At 41.8% G+C, this 24750-nt stretch overlaps 1 protein-coding gene across 21 annotated transcripts in view; it reads right to left on the reverse strand.

The window, feature by feature from the left end:
* The window catches only part of LOC119027225 (adhesion G protein-coupled receptor L3-like), a 211437-nt gene that overhangs the window by 12185 nt on the left and 174502 nt on the right, over positions 1–24750 (reverse strand). For all 21 annotated transcript variants that reach the window (XM_037112192.1, XM_037112195.1, XM_037112203.1 and 18 more), the window contains 4 exons: positions 23178–23387; positions 20762–20982; positions 15976–16042; positions 13944–14035 (listed from right to left, as the gene is read on the reverse strand). In XM_037112192.1, coding sequence (XP_036968087.1) covers positions 13944–14035; positions 15976–16042; positions 20762–20982; positions 23178–23387 — 590 coding nt within the window. The remainder of the gene's footprint in view (positions 1–13943; positions 14036–15975; positions 16043–20761; positions 20983–23177; positions 23388–24750) is intronic.

Here is a 24750-nt window from a genome sequence, read left to right on the forward strand (position 1 = left end):
GAAAAATAAAATAATTGGGTCAGCAGATAAAAGTCTAGGTGACAGGAGGCACCAAACGAATGAGGAAGGAAAAGAATCTGATGAGAAATGACGACGGGGGGAGACTTCCGGGTCGCAACGAAGATGGCAGCGTGATTTTGGTGCTCCCCGACGGTTTCACGAATTAACCCTGATAACCCCTGAGATAACTCAAAAGTGAGTGCTTTATTAACGCGATGATGAACAGGGTTAGCACAAGAAGTTGTAAAAGTATGACCATGACAGGAGATACTGATGAATGTATGCCACAAAAAGACGATAGCCGAAGCAGCTCTCCGACATGCGGGATGAGCGAGGACGGGGAAGACGAAGCTAGCTTACGCGGCATACTGAATGAATTGCGAGACTTCAGGCGAGATAATAAACACCAACTCACAGAGATTAAACAAGAATTACACAAGACGAATGACAGACTGGTGGAAGCTGAGACCAGAATGGACGAAGCGGAAACAGCATTACAAGCGATGTCAACGCTCGTGAAACGGCTCTCACAGCGCCAGGCTAACATGGAGGCTAAACTGATAGATCAAGAAGGACGGGCTCGCAGAGACAATATCCGAATATACGGTATACCTGAGGATGCGGAGGGGGATAACGTCTCTTTATTTCTGGAAAACTTATTGAAAGAGTCGCTGGGTTTTCCGCCAGGCACAGAGCTAAAAATTGAGAGAGCACACAGGGCTCCAGTTCCCAAACCCACCGACCCACAAATGAAGCCCCGGTCTATCATTGCCAAGCTTGCCAGTTACAAAGTAAAAGAAGAGGTGATCCGGAAAGCTTGGCAGAAAAGAGAGGTTTTCTACAACAACACCCGCTTCTACGTAGACCACGACTACCCGTCAGTGATCCTTAAGAGACGTGTGGAATACGCGGAAGCAAAGAAAATACTAAAAGAAAGAAAGATTAAGTTCCAGACTCCCTATCCAGCGAGACTACGGGTCTTCTACAACGACGGCACCCGCCTCTATCAGAGCGCAACAGAGGCGACGGAGGACATGGCCTCACGCGGATTCCCCGTTACCATCATACCCGCTCCAGACAACCCGGATCAACGAGAGACTGAACTCTTATCTACATGGCAAGTGATAGGACGCCGTCGGGCTGGAACCACGAGCACCTCCGATAGAGCTCCACAAAAGAAAAAAGCCCCTCAAACGCAGTTTAAAGAGAAACTTCAGGAGTTCAGACGGAATCCCCCCCCAGAGTGAGAGACAATCAATCACTTAATCGAGTAAAGGATGCAGATAAGTCTGTCCTAGTTGGCATTTTATTTTACTATGTTTATAGATTGGCTGGTTTAACCTAATTTCATTTGAGACCTAAAGAATCTAAGGATTAGGCTGATTTTATTATTTTATTATTATCTCTATGACTGTAGCCTGATATGGTCCTCTCTTATTTAATTAGAAGTTTGATCATTCTTTAGAAAAAAGAAAAAAAGAAAATGTAAAATGGTCGGGACACAGAAATCCCTCAGCTATGACTGTAAGAGACATACAGTCATCTCAAAGGGCCCTACTCTTTACAAAGAGCTGGACATCCCTTTATGGGCGCTCTAACACCTCAAGCCCCTCAGAGGCTTATGCAGAAATAGCCTCAACATTGGAAGCAAAAAACTCTAGGTTAAGTTCTGTGTTACTGTTCTCACTGTGCTACGTTCATCTCTCGAAGTTCACGAGAGTTTTTGGGATGTACGAGGTTCTAAAAGCTAGTCATGATGTAGGGAGAGCTCAGCCATATGCAACACAAGTAGAAGACCATGGTTAACAATAATAATATTAAAATTGTTTCATTTAATATAAATGGAGTCCTGAACCCAATTAAGAGAAGCAAGATACTGAGTAAAATGAAAAAGGAAAATGCACAGGTTGTGTTTTTACAGGAAACACACCTTAATTCTGTAGAACATGAAAAGCTGAAAAGAATGGGGTTTTCTCAGGTGTATCACTCATCTTGCAAATTAGGCCATAAGAGAGGGGTAGCTACTCTGATATCTCATAGAGTTAAATTTGAAAAAATTTCAGAGTTAAAGGACAAAGAAGGAAGATATTCACTTGTCTCAGGTAAGATAGAAGGGGTCCAAATAACCCTACTTAACGTCTATGCGCCCCCCAATAGTGATTTAAATTTTTATAGAAAAATCTTTGAATTAATGATGGAGGCAACAGGTATACTTATATGTGGTGGAGACTGGAACATACGACTCAACCCCAGGCTAGATGGCTCCAAAGATTCTACCCAAACCTCCATACACAAGAAACTTAAGATCCTTATGTCGGAGATGGGAGTGGTGGATCTTTGGAGAGACCTCCACCCTACAGGTCGAGATTATACACATTATTCACATCCACATGCGGTCTACTCCAGAATCGATTACTTCTTTATTCTCAAAAGAGATCGCCATAGAATACATCACTGCGAGATAGGTAATATTGACCTGTCAGATCATGCTCCTCTCTCTCTGACGCTGCAAATAAATAACAATCCTGGAAATACACTATGGAGGTTAAATTCAAGTGTTCTTAATAATGAACAATTCAAAACAAAAATTAAAGAAGAAATTAAACATTATATGGAAGAAAACAATAATGGGGAAGTTGGCCCAGAAATTGTATGGGATGCACTAAAAGCCGTTATCAGAGGGAAAGTCATATCCTTTTGTGCTTACCAAAAGAAACAAAGACAATCAAGATTATCAGAATTAAGTAAAGAATTAAAAGAACTTGAGACAAAACATAAGAAGGGATCAAACCCAAACCTCATCTCAAAATTGAAAGAAATTAGGAATGAAATTAATGCTCTACACACACAAGAAACGCAAAAAAAGATGATTTATACAAAACAAAAGTACTATGAATCTGGTTCAAAATTTGCCAAATTATTGGCATGGAAACTACAAAAACAACAGTCAGATAATACAATCTACAAAATTAGGGACCCATACTCCAAAGCTGTGCTACATAAGCAACATGAAATACAAATAGCGTTTCAAAATTACTATAAACAACTGTACTCTCAACCTCAATTATTAGATGAGCAACAGATTGAGCAGTTTTTATCATCCCTTAATTTACCCACCCTATCAGAAGATGAAAACAGAAAATTAAAAGCTGAAATAACAAAGGAGGAGTTGAATAGTGCAATTTCAAGGTTAAAAACAAATAAATCACCAGGGCCAGACGGGTTTTCTTCTGAATGGTACAAGACCTTTAGAACCGAATTAATACCAAATCTTCTCAACATATTCAATACAGCTTTAAAAGAAGGAAAAACCCCACCAACGTGGAGAGAAGCTACAATCTCTGTTATACCGAAGGAGGGAAAAGACAGTCTGGATTGTGGATCGTATAGACCAATCTCTGTCTTGAATATTGACTACAAATTGTACACATCAATTCTTGCCAAGAGGGTTGAAGAGGTCCTTCCACACCTTATTCACACAGATCAAACAGGCTTCATTTCTCAGAGACAAACCCATGACAATATTAGACGTTCTTTACACGTCTTAAGCCATATACAAAAACATAAATTACAGGCCTTAATGGTGAGCTTAGATGCAGAAAAGGCCTTTGATTCAGTGAGTTGGAAGTTCTTATATAAGACTCTTGAGAGATTTGGGTTTCATAAAACATTTACTAAGGGAATAGGTACTTTATACAATAATCCAACTGCCCGCATCAAAATAAATGGGTACCTCTCGGATACTATTAAATTAGAACGGGGCACTAGGCAAGGTTGCGGATTATCACCACTCCTTTTTGCACTCTATATAGAACCGCTTGCTCAATGGATTAGACAATCTGACAATATTAAAGGTGTTAGTATAAACGGGGAACAACACAAAATTGCGTTGTACGCCGACGATATATTAATATACCTTAAAGACCCTACTTATTCACTTCCTGAACTATTTAAACTTTTGGATGGTTTTGGTAAATACGCGGGATATAAATTAAATATTCGGAAAACTCAAATCCTAACACAAAATTATACGCCACCTAAACAACTTCAAGATAGATATCATCTGAATTGGAACCAGGATGCAATGAAATATTTGGGTGTACTGTTTCCTAAAGACATTTCTACATTAGCAAAGACCAACTATGACCTCCTCCTTACCGGAATAAAACGGGATATACAAAGATGGAATTCCAACCCCTTTATGAGCTTCACTCAAAGGGTGGAGACCATAAAAATGAACATACTCCCGAGACTTCTTTTTTTATTCCAGGCTCTTCCGGTGGAGATACCTACAAAACAATTTTCTGAGTGGGATAACATTATTTCCAGGTTCATATGGCAGGGGAAAAAACCCAGGATAAGGTTTAAAACATTACAATTATCGAAAGAGAGAGGAGGCATGGGAGTACCTAATTTAAAGGATTACTTTTTCTCAGCTCAAGTTAGACCACTGATAAGTCTGTGTAATAAAGACTACCATGCTAGGTGGAAAGATATTGAGCTCTCACTCATTAAGGACCCTCCACTCCTGGCAGTACTGGGTAATAGAGATCTGGAAAATTTTGTAAACAGGTTGCAGAATCCATGGACAAAATTCCAAATTAAAACCTGGAACTCAATTAAAGACACATATAAACTGCATGACAAATTAGGAATAATTAGGTGGTGCGCATACGACCCTGACTTTAAACCGAATCAATTGGACCATGGATTTAAAAGTTGGATAGCTAAGGGAATAACAACGTTTTATTCAATAATAGATAAGGGACAACTTAAGAGTTTTCAAACTTTGAAAAGAGATCATTCTTTAGAAAAGCAAGATTTCTTCAGGTACCTGCAGCTACGTGACTACTTCAATAAGGTTATTAGAAACTATACAGTGGATCCAGAAGACCCCATATTGAAAGAGATATTACGTGCTTATTTATCGGAGCGAATCAAAGGTACCATATCTAGATTATATAAGGGCTTCATGATTAAAAAAACCCATTCTACAGACTACATTAAAGATAACTGGGAGAAGGAAGGTAATTTCCTAATTCCCAAGGAGGAATGGTATAGTTGTTGCGGGTATCAGTGGAAATGTACCAGTTCGCATATATGGAGGGAATTTTCGTGGAAGTGTTTAATCAGATTTTTTGTAACCCCTAAACAAAAAACTCACTTTGCAGGAGAGGACCCACAGTGCTGGAGGAAGTGCGGGAGCCGGGATGCAAACCACTGGCACATATTTTGGGGATGTCCAATAATTGTAAATTTCTGGTTAGAGATGCATAAAATATTAGAAAACATGTTTAATATGAAAATACCATATCATTTCAAAACTTTTATTCTGGGAGAAACTAACTTTCTCACAGGGCATCTCAACAAATACTTATTTGGCATTCTGATCTCCGCTGGCAAGAAAACCATCACACGACACTGGCTGCATCCTGACTCCCCCACAATAGAGGAATGGACTGATATTGTTAATGAAATATATATAATGGAAAAGATTACTTTCTCACTTCGTTTACAATTGGACAAATTCACAAGGTCATGGTCAAAATGGATTTCCTATGTACAAATGTCACAGACACACCTTAGAATCTAAATCACTTATCTATATCCATTCTTCATGTCATTTCTGTTGGTTTGAAGGACTGCCTGGTCTTATATGTCTTATATATACATAACAAAACTCAGATAATGTTGTTGTTTGGTCTTCCTACAACTGAATGCAGCTAGTGTTACAAGCCCCTACATCCTGCTCTGGTTCATCATTGTTGTTCTTATATATATTTATGTATTTTTGTTTGTTTTGTTTTGTTTTGTTTCTTTTGATATTCAACTTTCTGTCTGCCCTTGGTTAGTTTTTTTAAATATAAATATATGCAGGTTATGTTTCTTTTAACATTACACAAGGATAATATGGTGACAGCTATGATTTGATATGCTGACGCTTTCCTTTCTTCTGGTTATTCAATAATTGTGAATCAAGAAATCAATACCAGTTGTGTAATGTAATATGTGAGAATAACAATAAAAAAAAAAAAAAGAGAAATGACGACGACCTCAATCTTCATTTTCAGTTTCTGACACCTGCCCTTCCTCTCTCGAAGCAACGCCGCTGACTGTTTGAAAAGCCATCAATGATAATAAAACTGCTGATTCATATATACGATAATGGAGGTCTGTATAAATGGGGGGGGGGGGGGGGGGGGTAACAAATACGGCATTTTCATTAGAAGATTTACATGAGTAAATTCATTCACATGTTGGATTCTATCGCCTGAGGGTTGGGGATAAGTGTCTTGTAAATTCTTACTCAAGCTGAAAGGTTGAGCTGAGATAAATGCCCTTGAGTGCGCCAAGTCTATTAAGAATAAAGGGCTCTATCTATGTGCGGGTACACTGCGCGGAGAAGTGGCATTTTTTTCTTCACCTGCACCCTTTTGGCATTTTGGTGACTCCCTGTGCGCCGCAGTAGACGAGGAGTTAAGATTAATATCTGATTCTTGCCAGCATTTGTCATCCACAACAGCCGGCATGTATGAAGAAGATCTTCACTCTGGCTTGATTAAATCCTTCTGATCCAACAGAAGCTTTTATGTTGTCCTTTTGTGTGGCACGCTTGGTCAAAGCACAGTTACACACACCAGAATAATCCGGTGACCTTGGTTCAGTATTGCACAAATAATACATGTCATAACGCCGTCTAAGATAACAACAAACTTCTCTGCTCTTATGCATATAAGCGGTTGTAGCTGATCAGAATCATGGCTGTGCAGAGAACTGTTGTGGAATAATTTTTTACAGTAATATAATAAATCCAGCATACTGTCCTGCTCACTGCTAATTTACTTAAAACATCTACCCATTACACTGAGCTCATTACTACAACCATATACACGGTACTTTACTTGTTGCAAACTATACTAAAAATGAAGTTTTAGCTTTAAACTTTTTAAACCGTAAGCTTTTAAGCCATATTTTTAACAAAGAACTGTGCTTTGCTACCAATTTCATCAATGTATCCATTACTATTAGTTAACTATGTTACAAATAATCTTTTATCTTACTTGTAGCCAACTATTTTAACCATGTATTCTTATTTTTAGCTATTAAACAACTATACATTACTTTTACATAACATTTTCTAACATACATACATTAGTTTGAACTATTTCAACCATTTAGCCTCACTTTTAGCTATGTCAACCATGTATTCATGTTAGCTAACTGTTTCCACTGCTCTATATCTTCAAGCACAAGTTTGCCTATCTTCCGACAAAAGTGTCTGTTAGGACAGGAGGCCTGCCTCTGTGTGGGATCCCGTGCCTTTCACTTTTCATTCATGAACTAAGCTCTTACGGTATGCATGTATACAGACAGAATGAAAAACGGTTTCTGACTCGCAGATGTGAGTGCTAATATATCTATAGAGTGTGTGTGAAGACACAGGTGTCATTTAAAACTAATCTTGCTTGTCACATCTGTGGGCTATGTATATCTAAGATGGGAGCGCCGTGTTCACGCTAATGCGGCCTTCAACATGACCGAGCACCACACAGTAAATCACGGTAATGATTCAGAGAGGCAGCTAGATGGATTTGGGTGCGGATTTGTTAATATGGGGGAGTAAATGAAAGATGGCATTGTGGGAAGAGGGGCCCCTTCCAATTTTGTCTTACTTGATCTCAGGTTCATAATCCTGATAGCTGAGCAATGCGACAAGAGCAAAAAAAATAAATAAATAACAGAATGAAAACAGGCAGAAATAAATCAAATCACATAACAAGGAGACGGATATGTGTAATCCAGAGATGTGTGGCCATGAATACAATGGACAAATTTAGACATTAAGAGGGAAACAATACACCGAGGAGGTAGATGGCTTATTTTGGCAGGAGAGCAGATTAAAGCTACATTCACAGCATCCAGAAGCCTGATGGAGGCCAGACATTCAGACATTTTTGGAAGGGATTTCTTAGTGATTTACAAGTGATAGCCGTAATTATCTCGCCTTACACAAGTATCGAGCTTGCCTCATAAATGCTGGCAGACCTTCGCATTTAAGCTGTTATAAATGGGCCAGGTGTGCGGCAAAATAAATGATTTATGAATTCACCAGGGCAACCATTAAACATAATTTTCCCAGGGCTGTCTTAATGACCTGGTGGGAGAGGTACTTCATCAAGGCGATTGCCCCCGGAATGGACACAGAAACACAAGCAGTGGGCACAAAGAGAACAAGATATCGTCCTCTAACTAGTGGCAGCTCTGTTCGAAGAATGCCGGATGATAGAGACGCGAGAGGTCATGTGAAATGCGTCGGAGAGGACAGGATATGAAGAGGCTGCGACTCGTATCGCACATGGCTTATCTGCTTCTGGAGTTATCAGATAAATATGAGGATGAATTCGAGAGCCGCGTGGAAGAAGCCTCGAGGCCAAACTTTCTGAGACTGCATGACAGACAATGAAAAGCATAACGGCTCACTTACAAATGAAGAGGGTACATTTCAGTTCAGCTTTATAATACTGTCAATTCATCCTCCTGGTGTCAACACATTCAAAACAGTTGTGAAGAATCAAGTTATCTAGGAATAATTCTAATTAGATGTGTAGTTTAATCTGATTTTAGTGTGTTAAATATCAACTAGGTAATATAAGTGCTTTAGAACAAGCCAAAACGGGACTGCAATATATAGATACATCATCCGTTGCTGAGAGCTGCGGTGGAACACTTCTAGGCTTTTCGAAGCACAAAAAAAAAGTGAGCAAAGCTTTATTGTGCTAATCGTCGAGAACAAACTGCAAAAATGAGCAATTTCGAGCAGAGAACTACTTCAGACTGTGGCATCAAATCACCGTCAATTTCCTTCAAAATGACTTAATTTGAAGAGGTGCCATTCACTGCCGTGTCAGAGATCATTTATGTATGAGACTGAAATTGGTCAATTCAAATTTGTATAAAGTCATTTTATAGGCTGGTTCAAGGAGGAGAAGAGGAATAGCTGCGATCAGCCCGACAGGGTGTTAATTATTTAAGCAAAGGTATGCTCAAAATGCTAATCACCTCAGAGTGTTTAAGACATCAATAGTGCAACGTTTTTGATGTTGGCAGAGACGTTTTTATCTTTGACATCATCCTCGTTAGCATATTTCATTTGAAGTTTCTTATCTGCACAGGGAGGAGGCTATGCACAGTGCAGGCCCTTCTCTGGAAAGTGTTCAGTCCACCATGTTCTAAATATGAGAAGCAGGTTCGGTATTTAAAGTCACGATGGTGCTTATTGTAATCAATGAATCACAGGGTGGTGGCAGCCGCTGTCTCCAGCACGCCGTGATGAGGGGAAAAACACATCAAACACAATATCAGTTCTATTCTACGTCCTCGACTGAGAAATGTTGCGTCTTACCAGTGCCATTCTACAATAACACATCCATCATAATAACGGTAGCTACAACGAAGGGGGAGAAAGAAAAAAAAAACGAAAGATGAAAAAACAGATGTTAAAGATAAACACAGCATAAGATAAAATAAGAGAAAAACAGGCAGGATGTGAGTGCTAATCAAAAGAGGAAAAGCAGAGAAAGAGATACGGAGTGAAAGAGAGATGAAACATTCACATTAAAACAAAGCAGCATGATGAAATCTGAACATAAAACGTGACATCAAACCATAAAGAGGAACCGAAAGGGGGAAAGATGAGACAAAGGAAGACACACCTCATTAAACTAAGCTAAATTGACTTAATTAACCTGCAGTATCATCATCATCAAACCAGTTCACCTTGATGAAAAGCTCATATGAGAAGGAAGGCGACGCCGGATCTGAAAACATTTGCTGTGATGTGTAAAGGCCATTCTATTTGAGTCAGGTGTGATGGTAACGGTGACAACAGATTGGTTAAACACATATCTACATTTCATACTTGTTGTGTTGAGATACACACAGGGATCAAATGAATTGTATCTGGTGCATGTTAGAGAGAGATACTTACCACTGGTGTGTGATGAAATACCACTTAATGACTAGCGCGGTTCAGCCAGCGATACTAAAGCCAGTCCTGTGATCGTGGTCGTGCAGTCCAGGACTGAGTAATGGGTCTTGACATAAAAACTGTGTCAGATGAATGAGGGCTGACAAAGGCAGCGCAGCTTCATAACATTTTCCCAATGCACATCTGAAACACTGCACACTGTTTGGAAAGCCACTAAGACTTCGGGGTCAGGCGGTCAGGTGTATGTTACATTATGGGAGGCCGGTGTAATAAATCATGTGACACTGAGAACTCCTGCGGTCAATATTTTGCTGCAAAACAAACTATGTATCTCGCGGTACCAAAGATGGGTAGCGTCTATAAATGCACTTGGAAAATGCTGACCGAACACGGAGTAGTGTGCCAAAGCGAAGAAGTAACTTTGAGATGACTTAATGTGTTTGCTTCAAATGCCAGAACAAGGTGTTTGAATTTTTCCTGATTATGGTTCTTTGGATCAGGAACACTGAGCCACCGAGTATATAAGCTTCAGAGCGTTCAGGTGGCTGCAGGTGGTCTGCCTGTATTTCTGCCAGTGTTTGAACCGTTACTGAGATTTGGGCTGCCTGTGCCTATAGGACATATATCTGAGACCTGTATCTGAGGTTCAATTGTGTTTCTAAAATAAGATATGCTTAAAAACATAATCCACACTGTGAGTCCTGACAGTGTTTTCATAGGATAGATACAGCATGGGAAAAAGCCACCTGTTTCAATGTTCAACAATGATCTAATTCTGATCACTTAAAAGTCAAGTTGTCGCTGGACGAACCTCGATGACTGTGTCAGCCTGTCCAACAGCTGCTCCACAATCCTCAAGCAATGACCCAATCTCAGTTTCACTGCTGCAAAGTGCACAGTACTGATTTGTGCTTTCTGTGTTACACGCCAGAATGGAAAAAAAGGGTAGAATAACACAGCCTGCTATTCTCAGAAAATGATGTAAAACCTGGAGAAAACATGTAGCCTCTGTAAGGTGGAGGTGTCAAGTTTGGATAACCACATTATTAATATTGCAAGACAGTATAAGACCTCGTTACAGCATAAACAAAGGAAGCACATCAGAAATTGACAGGATTGGCTTGCAGCAGCTTTCAGTAATATTTGTAAGTCTTAAGTTTGATTTAACATACTTGGTTTCCCTTTAAAATCACTTATGCTCACTCAACGTTGCAACGAGGGCACCAATACATTAGGTTTACCTGCCAACCCTCCGGAACTGTAAGTATAACTTTAACTTAAATGCACATAAATGGAAATTTGAGATTTAACTCCACAGTTTAGAATGAGTGTGCACAGTCCAGTCATGCTGACCTGACTTATTTGGTCTTTAGTCTAATGTAGTGTTTTGTTATCTCGCTGGTCAGCTGAGACGTAATCAAAAATCTTCAAAATGCAAGTGTGTTTATTATATTGATATTTATATTCATATTGTTGAAACAAAGAGCTGCTAACTAGGTGGTGTTGTTTCTGAAACAATGACAATAAACATCTATTCTTTCTATTCTATTCTATTCTATTTATTCAGTAATGCACACATCTCTAGTCAGTAAACCTGTACGTTATAACTAAGTGTACTTGAAAGCTGATGCAACCAGCAAGTTCCCAGGAGGATAACAACGAGAACGGCAAAAATATGCCAACTTTTGTGTTTCTCAGATGTGCCAAATTTAGTTAAAGCTAAACATCCTGTCTGTCTCCCACGACATGTCACCTTGAGATGACTGCCGTGTAAGTACAGGCCACACTCTGGCCCCGCTCAAAAGCAGCACTTATAAACCATGGCTGGGCTCAGGAACATCCTGCAGTGCATCTGTGATGGAAAAACACATTGGCACAGTACAGTGCGCCCTGGCGCCGCTAAAGCAGGCTATGTCATGCTCGCAGAAGATTGTTTTTTTATGTGTGTATCACTGTGCTGAGAGGAGCGGGGCAGACGGGCCACTGTGCTGAGACACAACCAGTGATGTGATGCCACAAAAAAAACAGCCGGAACGTCGGCCATAAAGTAGACTAATGTGTCCAGAGTGGCTTCAAAAAAACAAGGCAGGCTGCAAAAACAGAACAGGGAGCCTTATCCATCATAGCAAACAGGCAGCAAAACAACTTTACACCGGCTATAGAACGTGTCTGCCCTGACACCAGGTTGCCTCCGCTTACGTCAAAGACAATGACAGAAAATGCTGTGTCATTCCCCGGGGCAGAGGGACCTTTGAAACAACTTTCTAAAACTCTTTTCATCTGTAGTCAGACCCCTTTCTGATGAAACTTTTATAACTCTGACCGAACCAAATATATCTGTCATATTTAAAGGTAGACTACTCGAATGTGTACGGGGTCGCTCGTAGGGGTCAAACCCAACACCGCCGCCCACCTCAGCTCCTCAAAGCATTTTAGTATCTTTTAGTTAATTGTTTCGGCTTTATTATAAGTTGCTCAACATAAAAACAAATAAAAAGGTAGCTTGTGACAATAGTGCAAGCCTTCAGCTGCTACAGAGGGTGAGCTATTTCCATGAGGAGCTGGTGGAGAACAAAACGGAGGCAAAAGAGAGTGAATCCAGGACGTGTGCTAACAAGTTCAACAGATCAGTTTTGGGTTTCATAATATGTCGGTGTTTGGTTTTCTGCTTCTTCAATGTTTAATATTTTGCTGTGTACCATTGTTTAATCCATCAAAGTGACATCAGGACTCTTATTCTTTTCTTTTTTTATCAATGTTACGTTAGCGCTCTTATTACCCGACATCTCTAATGATGCTTAGTAACCACAGTGGATTGCAACACTGATGCAAGTTTTACACAAACTTATCGCTCCTCCAAATATCTTTGCCTCAAGCACAGCTATTTCATCTGTAACTTTAAAGGATACATTCACACAAAAACTGAAAATCATTAGTTACTCACCCCTCATGCCAGCTGGAAAGTCAAGTGAAGTTTCGCAGCGCACATTATTATTTTTTGGAGCTTCACATCAAAACGGCGTCCCGCAGCCCAAGTTAGACAGGGACCGGCGTAAGCCACTTGGGTTGAGCAGGACGAGATTTTATTTTTGCCCCTTCCTTTGTGGACTACAAAACCTGACTTTCCATCGGCATGAGGGTGAGTACACAGTGACTGAATTTTCATTTTCATTTTCAGGTGAACCTACACAACAGAAAAAGCTAAAAATGTACTTTCACCTTTAAAGTGAATTCATATGTAAATCACGAGGAATTTTAACTTGCCGGCAAACCTGTTGAAAACCAAAGAAACTTTACATCTGACTTTTTAGGGTTTATTATTGTCACTTTAGCTTTCATATCATCTGGGAGCAGCCAGGCATCGGCAGATAAACAGACACACGCACACATAAAACACACACACACACGATGAATATTCATCTGTGGCATGTTGACACCCAGATAACACCGGGTCAGGTCTTCCAGATTGTCTCCTGGCCCTTTTTTTCCCGCGCAGACAACAGTGTTCTTCTGATAATGATCGAGACGCCGACGAATACCTGTTTGATTTTAACCCTGCCTGACACCACCTTTCAGTGTAATGGGAGGTGCTTACCTTGTAGGCTTAGACTCCCAGACCCTTGGGTTGAGTGTTCACAACCTTAAGTGCCTTTAATGAGGTTTCAAAATATCAAAAGGCGGAAGGCAAAGATAAAGTGAATTGCTCGGCTTGCATACAAAGTACCATCCAAAGTGGGTTCAACATATTTAACCAGGCGATCGTTAAACTGAGGGAAACAGGAGGGGAACAGCAGCTCAAACTGAGTCATCCTGCATAACATTCAGCTGTCGGCCGCTGAAAGCGAGGTCCGTCACACTCATGCTGAAACATTTCTTCCTTCTGTACCAAAGCGTCACAAGGAGAGCTATTTCTAGATGGCTTTAATGGATATCTGAGTGATCTGAGTGCTCTTACTTGATGTTGTCCAGGCAACCGGAGTCTGGTTTCAAGATGGCCGTGTGATGGAACATCTTGTAGAGCGCGATGCCCAGGAAGATCACATTGAGCTGAGAGACAGACAGAGATTCACAGAGGCGGAGATAAAAGAAGAAAAAAAAAGAGAGGGAGAGAGAGAATGAAGTTGGGATGTTTCTTGTTTCAGTTCCATTCATTTTAAATCAGAGCACTTTGTAGCACAAAGCTGGAACGCGGCAGACAGACTCGGCTTCCCACTTTGCCAAACAGAGCGCAAAATCCTATGAAACCTCCATGGTGGTACAACAGACTAAACAGGGGACGGTGAGACAAGACAGCTGCATACTTGTATGAGGGAGCCTTTCCATCTGACTTATTCACACTTGTCTCATCATATTCACACTTAGAGGCAACCACAGGGAATAACTGCCACTGCTGCAGCATTCGTTTGCTTTTACAGTTTCTACTACATCTGGGAAAAAGACAAAAAGAATTGGCTTTGGTTGAAATATTTGTCACACACTTGAAGAACTTCCAGCATCTATAACATTGTGCTGCCTGCGATATCACCCACATTGACAGAATGGGTAGAATGCAATTGCACTGTTGATGCGCCTTATTTGCCACAAATAGAAGGCTCATGAATTCACCTGTGTTCCTCGAGTTTTCTTCTATGTATTTAAAAAAAAACAGACTGTGGAATAAAGCTTAAAAACAAGCACAGTTTAGTGTCAAACTCATTTCAAGGAGGAACTCTTTGACTTATGTTTGACAAACAAATTGTAATTAGTCTGAACAATTAAAAATGACTGCATGTTTGTTTACTGGATATTTTAAAAAAAGAATTCAATTGAAAAGACCCATTTCGGTGTCAAATAAGAAAAAAGGAAAAAAGAGAATGAGTCAGATCTGGTGGCAGCGTGGGGGTCTATTCAAAACAGCAATTATCAAGCACTGACTTGCTCGACTGCTGTTTACAGGTGACATTCGGTGAAAAGGAGGTGAGCAATATATTTTTTTATTTTGCATTTTTAAGTGCTTACGAGGCGCCTCTGTTCAAACCCTCATCAAACTCCCAGAGGCAGCGTTGGATCGGAGCTCTCGCACTTCTTCCCAACACAGATATTCTTTTTTTGTAAATCTAAGAAAGAAAGTCGTGAGTCATGAGACTCACAGAGACGCATTGTGAATGATTACACCAAACTGGAGCGTGACAGCGCTTTATGCATGTTTCCATTTAGCATCCAGAGTCGTCATTAAGATTTGCTGGTATTCCATATTTTGGGTTCTGTGTGACAAGAATATACAATTTTTTTAGCTCTTACGGATATTTAACAACAGCAGAGTTGATTTACTGACTGGCGCAGTATTTATTATGATGGCTGATTGGTGTCCTGGAAAATCAGGAGCACATCTCCTGTGCCAGAGTGATATTTACAGCTTGGCATTAGCTTAAATACTGAGACGAACACACCAGCCTGACACCAGATTTAAAGTGGTTGGATCAATGAATGAGCTGCTCTTTCTTTGTCTTTTTTTTATCTGAGAGAAAATTAGGGCTGTCCTAGTTGGGAAAGAGACAGAAAGTGTGTGTGTCCTCCTCGTGTATCTGCCCCCCGAGCTGCCTGTGAGCCCGGGAGGGGGAGATGGAAAAAAAAGGGTAGTGGAGTACGAGTTGGAACGGGAACAAAATCAATCATAATCGCAGTGCGGATTACTCCAACACTGCATACTGAGCAGAGTTCACTCTCTTTCTCTCTTGTCTCCCACCTCCTCCACCCCCTCCTTTCCACAAAATTGTCTCAGCCGGTGACTGTGGCGGGGTGACAAACTGCAATATATTCTCTACACCCCTCATTCGTTTTTCTGGACGGCTCTGTGCCCGGCGGTGGCATATATGCTCAACAGGGCAGAGAAAAGAGGGAGGATAGGAGCTGGAAAAAGGGATCTCAGTGGACCATTTAAGCGACGACCCGCAGGCTAAGTAGGGTTAATGAGCAAAAGGGGGGAAAGTAGGGGGTGTCACGCTTACCATAATTATCAAGGTTGCTGGTCCTATGAAACTCCAAATGAAGTAGGTGTCCAGGCGAAGCCAGCAACTGCAACGGAAGAGATAGAGTGAGATGAGAAAGGAGGATAAGAAGTACAAGAGAGGACAGTGAATGTGAGGGGTGGGGAGAGAGAAGGATTGGAGGTTATGGCTTCACACTTCTGCTCAGAGGATATACATCAAGTGGGAGGCTGGAGTGACAGAGAGGAATAGGCACTTCAAAACACAGATCGCCACGAGGGGCTTGAGAATTATGACCACCGGGAGGAATTTGGAGGAAAGGCGGCTTTTAGTGTCACTGACAGGCTCTCATAAGCAAAACAGGTGTAGCATCAAAAGGTAGAGATGAAACAGGGGAGAGGACGCAGCTAAAGAGTGCGAGTGAGCGACCAGACAGTTCATATGATTTCAATTCGTCGTGGTGCGGAGGCAGAATTACCATTACAGATGATAATTTATGGATGATTCAATTAGCTCTCGATTCAGTCCTCACTGTATCACTTCAAAGGAACTGGACTGACCTTGACCCTGACACACGCAGTCCTTAAGCACTCAACAAAGTGTCTTACATGTCCGTGTTAGCCGCGATGACACTGCAGGACTGTTATAATTATGTCAATAATTAAATAGCACGCTCCTCCTGACCTCGCACTTCATATCCAAACATTACAGATGGCCTGTTCTTCTCCACTGAAGCAGACTAAACACAGAAGAGAAGCAGCGGGGCCAGAGTGGAAGGTGACAGTGCGCCTGAGAAAAAAAAAATAAAAAAACTTTGATTCATGACCTACGGTTGAATTATTAATCTTTTAATCTCCGCTGCTGCAGCAGATAGACGCCTCCATTTTTGGCCACTGGAAAATTATAGTTCATGCGGCCGTGTTGTCATTCAGGCTGACGGAGAGGGGGAAATGGAAGTGACGGAGGATTAGCTGTAATTCGGGAGCATTTTAAGGCAAACTGAAGAGTGTGGGGCACTTTGGAGGAGCACAGATAATGACCGTGGTACAAAGTGCTGACATACAAAAATGCATGCATCAAAAAAAAAAAAAAAATGCGCTGCACTGCGTAAAATGTGATTTCAGATAAAATGCGAATACATTCTTTATCTTCTATCAAAGCCTATTCTTATACTGCGCAGGCACAATGGGGTGGCTAAACAACGCTAGATACAATGATCCATGATATGATGGATGTTATTCTGGTCCCATTCTCTTGGAGGCAAACCAAAACGAGGCATTCTCCAGTATTTAGTCGAAAAATGGAAAAAGTCAGACTGAAAAGCTCAACCGCGATGGACAACATTGTGCATGCTTCAAGAACTCGCTGACAAACAAGAGATAATACGGTACGAGACGTGATGGGACGAAAAATTGACTGCTCCTTTGTTGTTCCTGGGACTTGATACGTCTCCCCCTCACTGATATCAATGGATAAGACGAGGCAACGCAGAAAAACACATATGGCTGCATGAGGAAGTGAACGGGCGCACACAAAAGATGCAAAACATGCAGAACTCTGGCAGCTTATCAAAGCACGTCGCTGTTATAAATTATGCTGAAGGTTCTATTGTTTGTTTTTGCCGTCTTCTTCCTCAGATCATAGAGAGATTTACAGACATGGTAGGCGGTGGGAGCTGCAGGCTTTCATTTTCTCCTGCCTCCTCTAACTTCCCCTTCTCTGCTTGCACGGTGCCTCTAGTTTCATCTCCCCTCCCGGTACTTTGAGCACTGTTCCTTTAGTAACCAAGCAATAAAAAAAACTAAAAAAAAACGCAAACGTGTGCCAGTCAAAACACAAGCCGTGCTCGTGCCAACAGCTTGTGCTGAATTTTCTAGCGTTTGTGGCACCAATCTGCAGTGATCTGACACAGGCTGTCCTTTGAGCCAAGGCGGCTTAATCTGCAAAGACATCTTTGCAGCAGAGATAGCCATTTCGCTGGCGTGATAGCGGGCTGATGACCAAGCAAGTTGCTGAGGCAATGTCAAATATTTGGATCAAGGAGATCGTGTGGGGCTCTTTCATTTAATCCGAGGCATTAAAGTTTGATCTTCAAGACGTGCGTGGTGTCTTTATTTAAGGTAACCTGTCAAGTTTTTGACCACTAGTGGTGCAACTGAGCAAAACTTGTTTGGCTCCTTGTTTTGTCTGTATCTTTCGTCCCTCGAGCGACGACAATTCCAGCTAATGGGGTCAACAAGGCACGAAGAAATGCAGCATGAGGCATGAAAGACGACAAAGAAAAATGCCACCAAATGACTCAAGAGACCGCTTCGACATGGAAGGCCCTGCTAGCCTGTATGTTACAGTAAGACGCTAACCAGTGAAGAGGTACAAAACACAGCTTTCATTCATAATGCAGTGGTTTAGCTTGGTTTTTTTTTTTTAGATTTCAGTAGCTGAAAAAAAAATCACCACAGGGGACTTTTGACAACACTCCCCCATTATTCTGCACACTCAGTGGCGCAGACTGGACAACAGACCGCTACAACAGCAACTACTGAAGTAAATAAAAAGAAAAAAAGAAAAAGCCAATTCTATGTCCCGAGTTTACAGGTGGTTTGATGTATTGCTTTCATTAACCTGGAGAAATTACACAGGATCACACTCTTGTTTTGCTGACCTCAAAGCACCGTCACCGGACTTGAGAGGGGTAAAAACGCCGTGCTCAGGGGGACAATTAGTGTAATCACCGAGACATAATGATCGGAAATCCCACTTGCCTTTCTGAGGAACCCGAGATTCCTGTTTGATCCCTGACTTTGAACAGATGACTTCAACAAGCTCGCTGACCTTCAGGCTGCCGCGGCCCTTTTTAATGTGCTCGATTATCACGAATCGCTGGGACGTCGCTTCAGCCATCTACCAAGCCTGGGTCACTTTTGACAACTGCCTGCTGGACACTTCTCTGCTCAAAGCGAGACCACCCATGATAGCGCTGCTTTTGGTCCCCAAATCAATTTGCGCCTTCTGCTATTCACCACGTGTCACGCCCTGTCCCTTCCCTCATCCTTCAAAGGCTGCGTATAATTGTTCCACCGGTGGCAGGCTTTAATTATTCACATGATGCCATGGCTCAGGCGGTGGCAGCTATCACCTCATCCATCACCAAGAACTATGGCTCTGCCAATCTACAAATGCACTGTCTACCAGTTACGCTGTGTGTGCCATATTTGATAAACATCTCGGAAGCAAACTGCTGATGCTGGCCTTCATTATTTCCAGATGAGGTTGAGATTAACGGAGGGATGACGGGGGATCCTCTTACACTGGTTTATAGACAGCTTTGTGTCTCAGAGAAAAAGCATATCAACTTATATCTTATGAAGCTGCTGTAGGAAGTCAGTCTCTGCCACTGCCCATCTTTTTGTTAATCACCTGTCACTTTCCTTCTCTTCTATTCTCCATCATCCTGTTCATACTCTCTCCATCCCCACACTGTAATTTGCGCGTCCTCAAATGCTTAAGGCGTTACCCACCTTTGCAAGACATCAGTCCAGTAATACACTCTCCTGAAGCTAGCATTTTTTCACCATCAAAACACTGTCAATTCAGCAGCGGGGGGAATCCACGCAGCTCGAGTAACCGCTCTGCTTCATTAAAAGTTGATGATGAGCAGTAGCAATTGGAGCGTCAGCTTCATGGTTGTTAAAGCTCCTCGAACAACCACGAGCAGTTGTCAAGGTGTTTGCAGGGTTTCTGTGTAAGAAGGAAGGCACATGTGTGTTCGGCCTCTGGGGATCCACACTGAACGCCACCTGATCGAGGTGCAACTATGTTGAAGTATTATTTTCTTGTCTTGAGGTGAAATATCTGCATTAAGTTGGTATATAAGTCAAGTTAAAGGCCCTATTGACAACAATGTAGACAAATAAATAATGCAATACATCTACAGAGATTTTAGAAAGCTGTTTATAAATATCTATTTTCCTTGAAGCATTATTCTGATTGTGAATCAATCATTTTAAAATGTTGGTTGCATCTGAAATTAAAGGTTTTTTTTTATCTCCAAGTAAGACGGTTGGTTCCAGCTTCTAAAAATGGGTTTTGGTAAAAACAACGACACATTTATAATTCTTCACGTCCACGTAAGCCCACACTAGCTCTCTTCCAAAAATCTTCCACCCGTGAAAAAGGACAAATAAGTGTTCACGCTTTCATAGTTCCTTTGGTTTGATCTTTGTATCTAAATACCTGATGCAACATTTCCTTTCACTTTCAAATAGTTGAGGGGCTCGCAGGAGACAAATTAAAAAACAAAACCGTCAAAATAAATAGAGCGGAGTTCAGGATATCTCCACCTGGTCATTAATGTGGGTCAAGCACCGAAAACAGTTCTGACACTCTGGCTGCCTGGAAAACAAACAGCAGCCTCTCTGGTGTAAAAAAAACCTGACAAACACGAGGCTTATTTTGTTGAGGTTCACAAGGGTTTTTTACACTTCTCATCCACAGCAACAGAAGACATTTACAGCTGTTTTTGCAGGCTGACTGAGTGGTACTCTAAGGGCTAGTAAATGGATCTTGGTGTAAATTCAAGCTGTAGTGAAAGGATCTGCTGGTTAAGTGGACAAATGCACTTTTCAGAGCTGTCCATGTACCCTTCAGCTATTACAAAAAAATGAATATCAAGGCAATTATTATAATTTTTTTAAATGGACCATCTCAATAGAAGGTCCATGATCTTCAAGTATTGCATGCAAAAAAAAAAATGCTTCTGCAGCATTCATACAGTTTGTGAAGACAACACATGTCACAATGCACTCACACTCGGTCGGTGCCGTAGCTGCGGTAGTCCACCGCAGCGGAAACAGCCACGATTAGCGCGGGGACCCCGTAGCCCACCAGGTAGAAGTAGCGTCGGCGCGAGTGCTCGCTCTCAAACACCTCCACCAGCATGATGTAGAGCTGCACGCCCTCCAGGAACATCCACGTGAACGCTGCCAGGAAGAAGAAATGGAGCAGGGCGGCAAATACGGCACAAGCAATCTGTGAGGGGTTTAGAGTGGCAGGAATAAAGAGGGAGAGAAACAAAAGGAGGCAGATTTGAGAATTCAAAACATATTTCAACCAAACACTTTTGTGCATTTCGCTGATTTCCTGCAGGGCTATAAAGCCTTGCTGAGGAGCATAATATGACTAAGATAATGGCAGAAAACGTCATCCGAGCGGCGTTTTTCTGACCTCCGCGTGTTTGTATCTCCCCGACAATTAGCATTGCTAAGCTATATTTGGCTGCGGCGACTGGATGTTTGCCTGTAGCGACTGGCAGAGGAACGCTGCAGCCACTGCGCCCATGTGGTCTTGTTTGCTGTAGCTGGCATGGATGAAAGAGAGATATGAAGAAGTGAAGTCAACAGTCCAAGAGCCATTTGGAGCTCATTGCATTTTATACCCCGGGCCAGGTGCGAGCACATGATGTAGTTATACACTTCCTGGGCTGATAGAGATACCTGCAGGCGAGACAAGGACGGAAGCAGACTGTGATTAGCATGTAGGCACGTGCCCACACACTTTCTAACAATAATAAGATACAGTACTTACGTGGATTGATCTAATTATTGGCACAGTTGAACATAACTGGTGTATTTTGTCACTGAAATGGATTCAATTAAATAACTAAAAGGTTGAGTGGACATTAATTGCAGTCCAGGAGAGTGATCTTAGAGCCGGGCTGTGAATCACGCCCATAAAATGTTATGGAAGGGAAAGGTGTAGGCCAAAGCATTATCTTTTAACTTCACAGGGAAGCAGCTCTGCGGATAAACTACGATGTGTGAGTTTTTGGTTCTGGTAGTTCAGGACATATTTGGAGAACAAAATAAAGGCATGCTCATTTATTTCTTGGCAAACTTAGTATTTCTATCAGTTGCGATTCACCTGCAGTTGTCACCTAAAGGTATGTGTGGGATCATCTGATCAAATATCAGTCAAGTAGAGACTGAATGTGTTGACATAGAGATCATTCCACACGGTGCTCAGATATCACTCCAGCTAAGAGAGTAAATCTAACTGCGTACTCGGCCTCATTAGTAAGCAAAAACAGCATGATTGTGAGAAGCTGTAGGTGGGGACCCTCCACCATCCCGTCTACATGTAACGACACCACATTTGTCTGCTCGAGCACTGCGCGGTGACAGCATGCCTCCTCCACCTGCCGCCACAGCTGAGCTCTCGCGAGGAAGGAGATGCCCTCCAAACTACCGTTATTATACCGGGAGATGGATTAGTCCAGATGAAACTTGAAGTGTTTACGAATTCATGACAGTTTGTGAAGTGTTATAATGATCTGAGGACGTAATAGTGAGATGGCAGTGTGTGAGTGTGTGGGAGCTCTTTCAAGTGTGTGTTTGCTTCTGTGTAGCCAAGGAAGCAAGCATTTGTTGAATGAGGAACATTCAATTCTTTTCTATCAGCACTTATTCTCAGTGAAACAGTTCAGGACTCTTGGCGCTTGCTGCTTTTGACCACTCACAGCACAGTGGGACACCCAAGGTTACATTTCCTTACAAATTTTTATGCTCTTCAATCGAGAAACTGGACAGTGAGGTGTCCTCAGCGGAGGTGAACACAAAAAGATTTCAGGGAGACAGTCTGGGAGGCACAAGGGACGGAGTTTTAGAAAAAAACGATTGCGTTCAAGCTTTTGTGCAAGGGGCAAAGAAAGAGACCTTCGTTCATTTCCACTCATTCCTCATCTGTGTCTTTTATAGACACACTTGCATCCGTCTACACAGCCGATTTTTTCAAGGTTTGTACTTTTAACATCACTACATTGTTGAAAACAATGCCTGAAAACATATCGGATTACCTCATGAAACTGTTTCATGTCGAGATGTGAAACTACAGATAACCTTCATTATTTTCAAATTGTAAGGAACTGTTTGACAAGATGGTTAAATTACTCTCGATCGCTTTCTCAACAAGAGCTGGATGAAAACCTCTATTGCACTCCCATATCTGTACTCTGAAAACTGTATGTGGCTGGAGCTAGCAGCCGGTTAGCTTAACTTAGAACAGCCAAATGTAATAGCAGTGTAAAATAAAAGGTGGATTTTATAGAGCTAAGACATGAGAGTGGGAAATTGTCAGAGGATGATTTTGTTAAAAGTCTCCTTGATGCAGTGGTGCTAATAAACCAATACTATACAGTGGCACAACATCCAAGTATGCGGCAGTCTCACCGGCTGGTCCCCCCGATTGATCCCCACCAGGAACAGGGACTCGGCGATGAACAGGCTGATGCAGAGGTTCTTATGGATGGTGTTGCGGTCACTCTGGAGGCCACGGAAGAAGCAGAAGGTGAAGAGGCTGATGAGCAGGCAGACCAGCGACAGGAGGATGCCGACCCAAGTGATGACATCGAGAAGCATGTCGTGAACGGGGTCCGTGTTCTGAGAGAGAGGTGGTGAGAGAGAGTGGTCATCGACACAGGGCTCATTCATCGGCAAAGCAAAAGGCAAAGCAGTGGAAACAGAGAGAAATGGCCATAACATAAAATTACCATTTAAGCCCAACAACAACCAAAAAGCTTTTATTTCCATTGCTATGGGGGGGGGGTGTATGGTGCATTCACTCAACCTTTCAATAAACCAGTGCCAGGCGAGCCACAGGTGGTGGATATGAATCATGAATTAGTCGTCATGAATCAATCTAAAATGCCCTCCTATTGTTTTTATTTTGGACAGGCAGCAAAGTGAAACAAAGTGAGCAGTCCACGGGGCCGCAGGTGTCGGAGACCAGCACAACGGGAACACAATCAAACCGCAACATGCTCGATAACTTTCACTGTTGCCTTTAGATAATTTTCTCTTTTCAAATAGTAATTTGCCACCACAGCCAGTTTTGGCCACTAAAAAGCCTTTTGCTGACAGTAAATCCGGGGGCTTTACGGGAGAGATAAGGATCAACGGCGATTCCACCACAGCCATGAAAGAAAATTTACATCAGTCCATAAAAAGCCAAGTGCACAGAGGGATTCGAGGAGAGCTGCAGGAAAAAGGCAATGCATGCTGAAACAGCGGAGTCGGCAGAATGACTGACTTCTGTGGCCTTAAGCGAAATAAAACAAACACATTAGGCGCAACCTCCTGCCAAGAAGCTGCCACGGGTGAAAATTGGAGCCCGTTTGAATCTGAGCCTAATTAGGAATGTGTAATAGGTGACATCTTGTCAATAAGTTCAGCACAAAATTTTTGTAGGCATGCTTCTTTCTTGCTCGAGCAGCAAACTTCAAGGTGGTTGTCGTACCTCACAGAGGGTACGGAATGACTTACAAGTAGCTCAACAAATACGATATCATAGAGACTACTCTTTGATTGAAATACACATATATCCACATATCAAGTCTTAAGCACCACATGACACTAGTTAGCATGTGAGCAGAGAGGCTGAAACAGTTAGCTAAAAGCATGAGCGTATCCATGTTCCCTGGCCCACGGGCCTGATGTTTGCAGTGTTTTAAATGCTGAAGGTCCTATGTTCCTAATCTCATTATTCTGTTACACACACATTTACCCTCCTATTATCACTGGGTCAAATAACCCTAACATTGGACCCTGAGAACATAGAACCGGGAAATATCGAAACCAGTTGAAACAGCTAAAAGTAATGGTGAAATATTGACAATAATAAGCTAAATGTGGAAGATAAATAGTTTAACTAGTTGAAAATAATGAACAGCAAGCATGATAACGGATTCAATGGGAAACCAATATAATAATAATGGAGAATCAAAATATATTGTTAAGATTATCA

Source organism: Acanthopagrus latus, chromosome 10, assembly GCF_904848185.1.
Source record: "Acanthopagrus latus isolate v.2019 chromosome 10, fAcaLat1.1, whole genome shotgun sequence".
Taxonomy (NCBI): Eukaryota; Metazoa; Chordata; class Actinopteri; order Spariformes; family Sparidae; genus Acanthopagrus; species Acanthopagrus latus.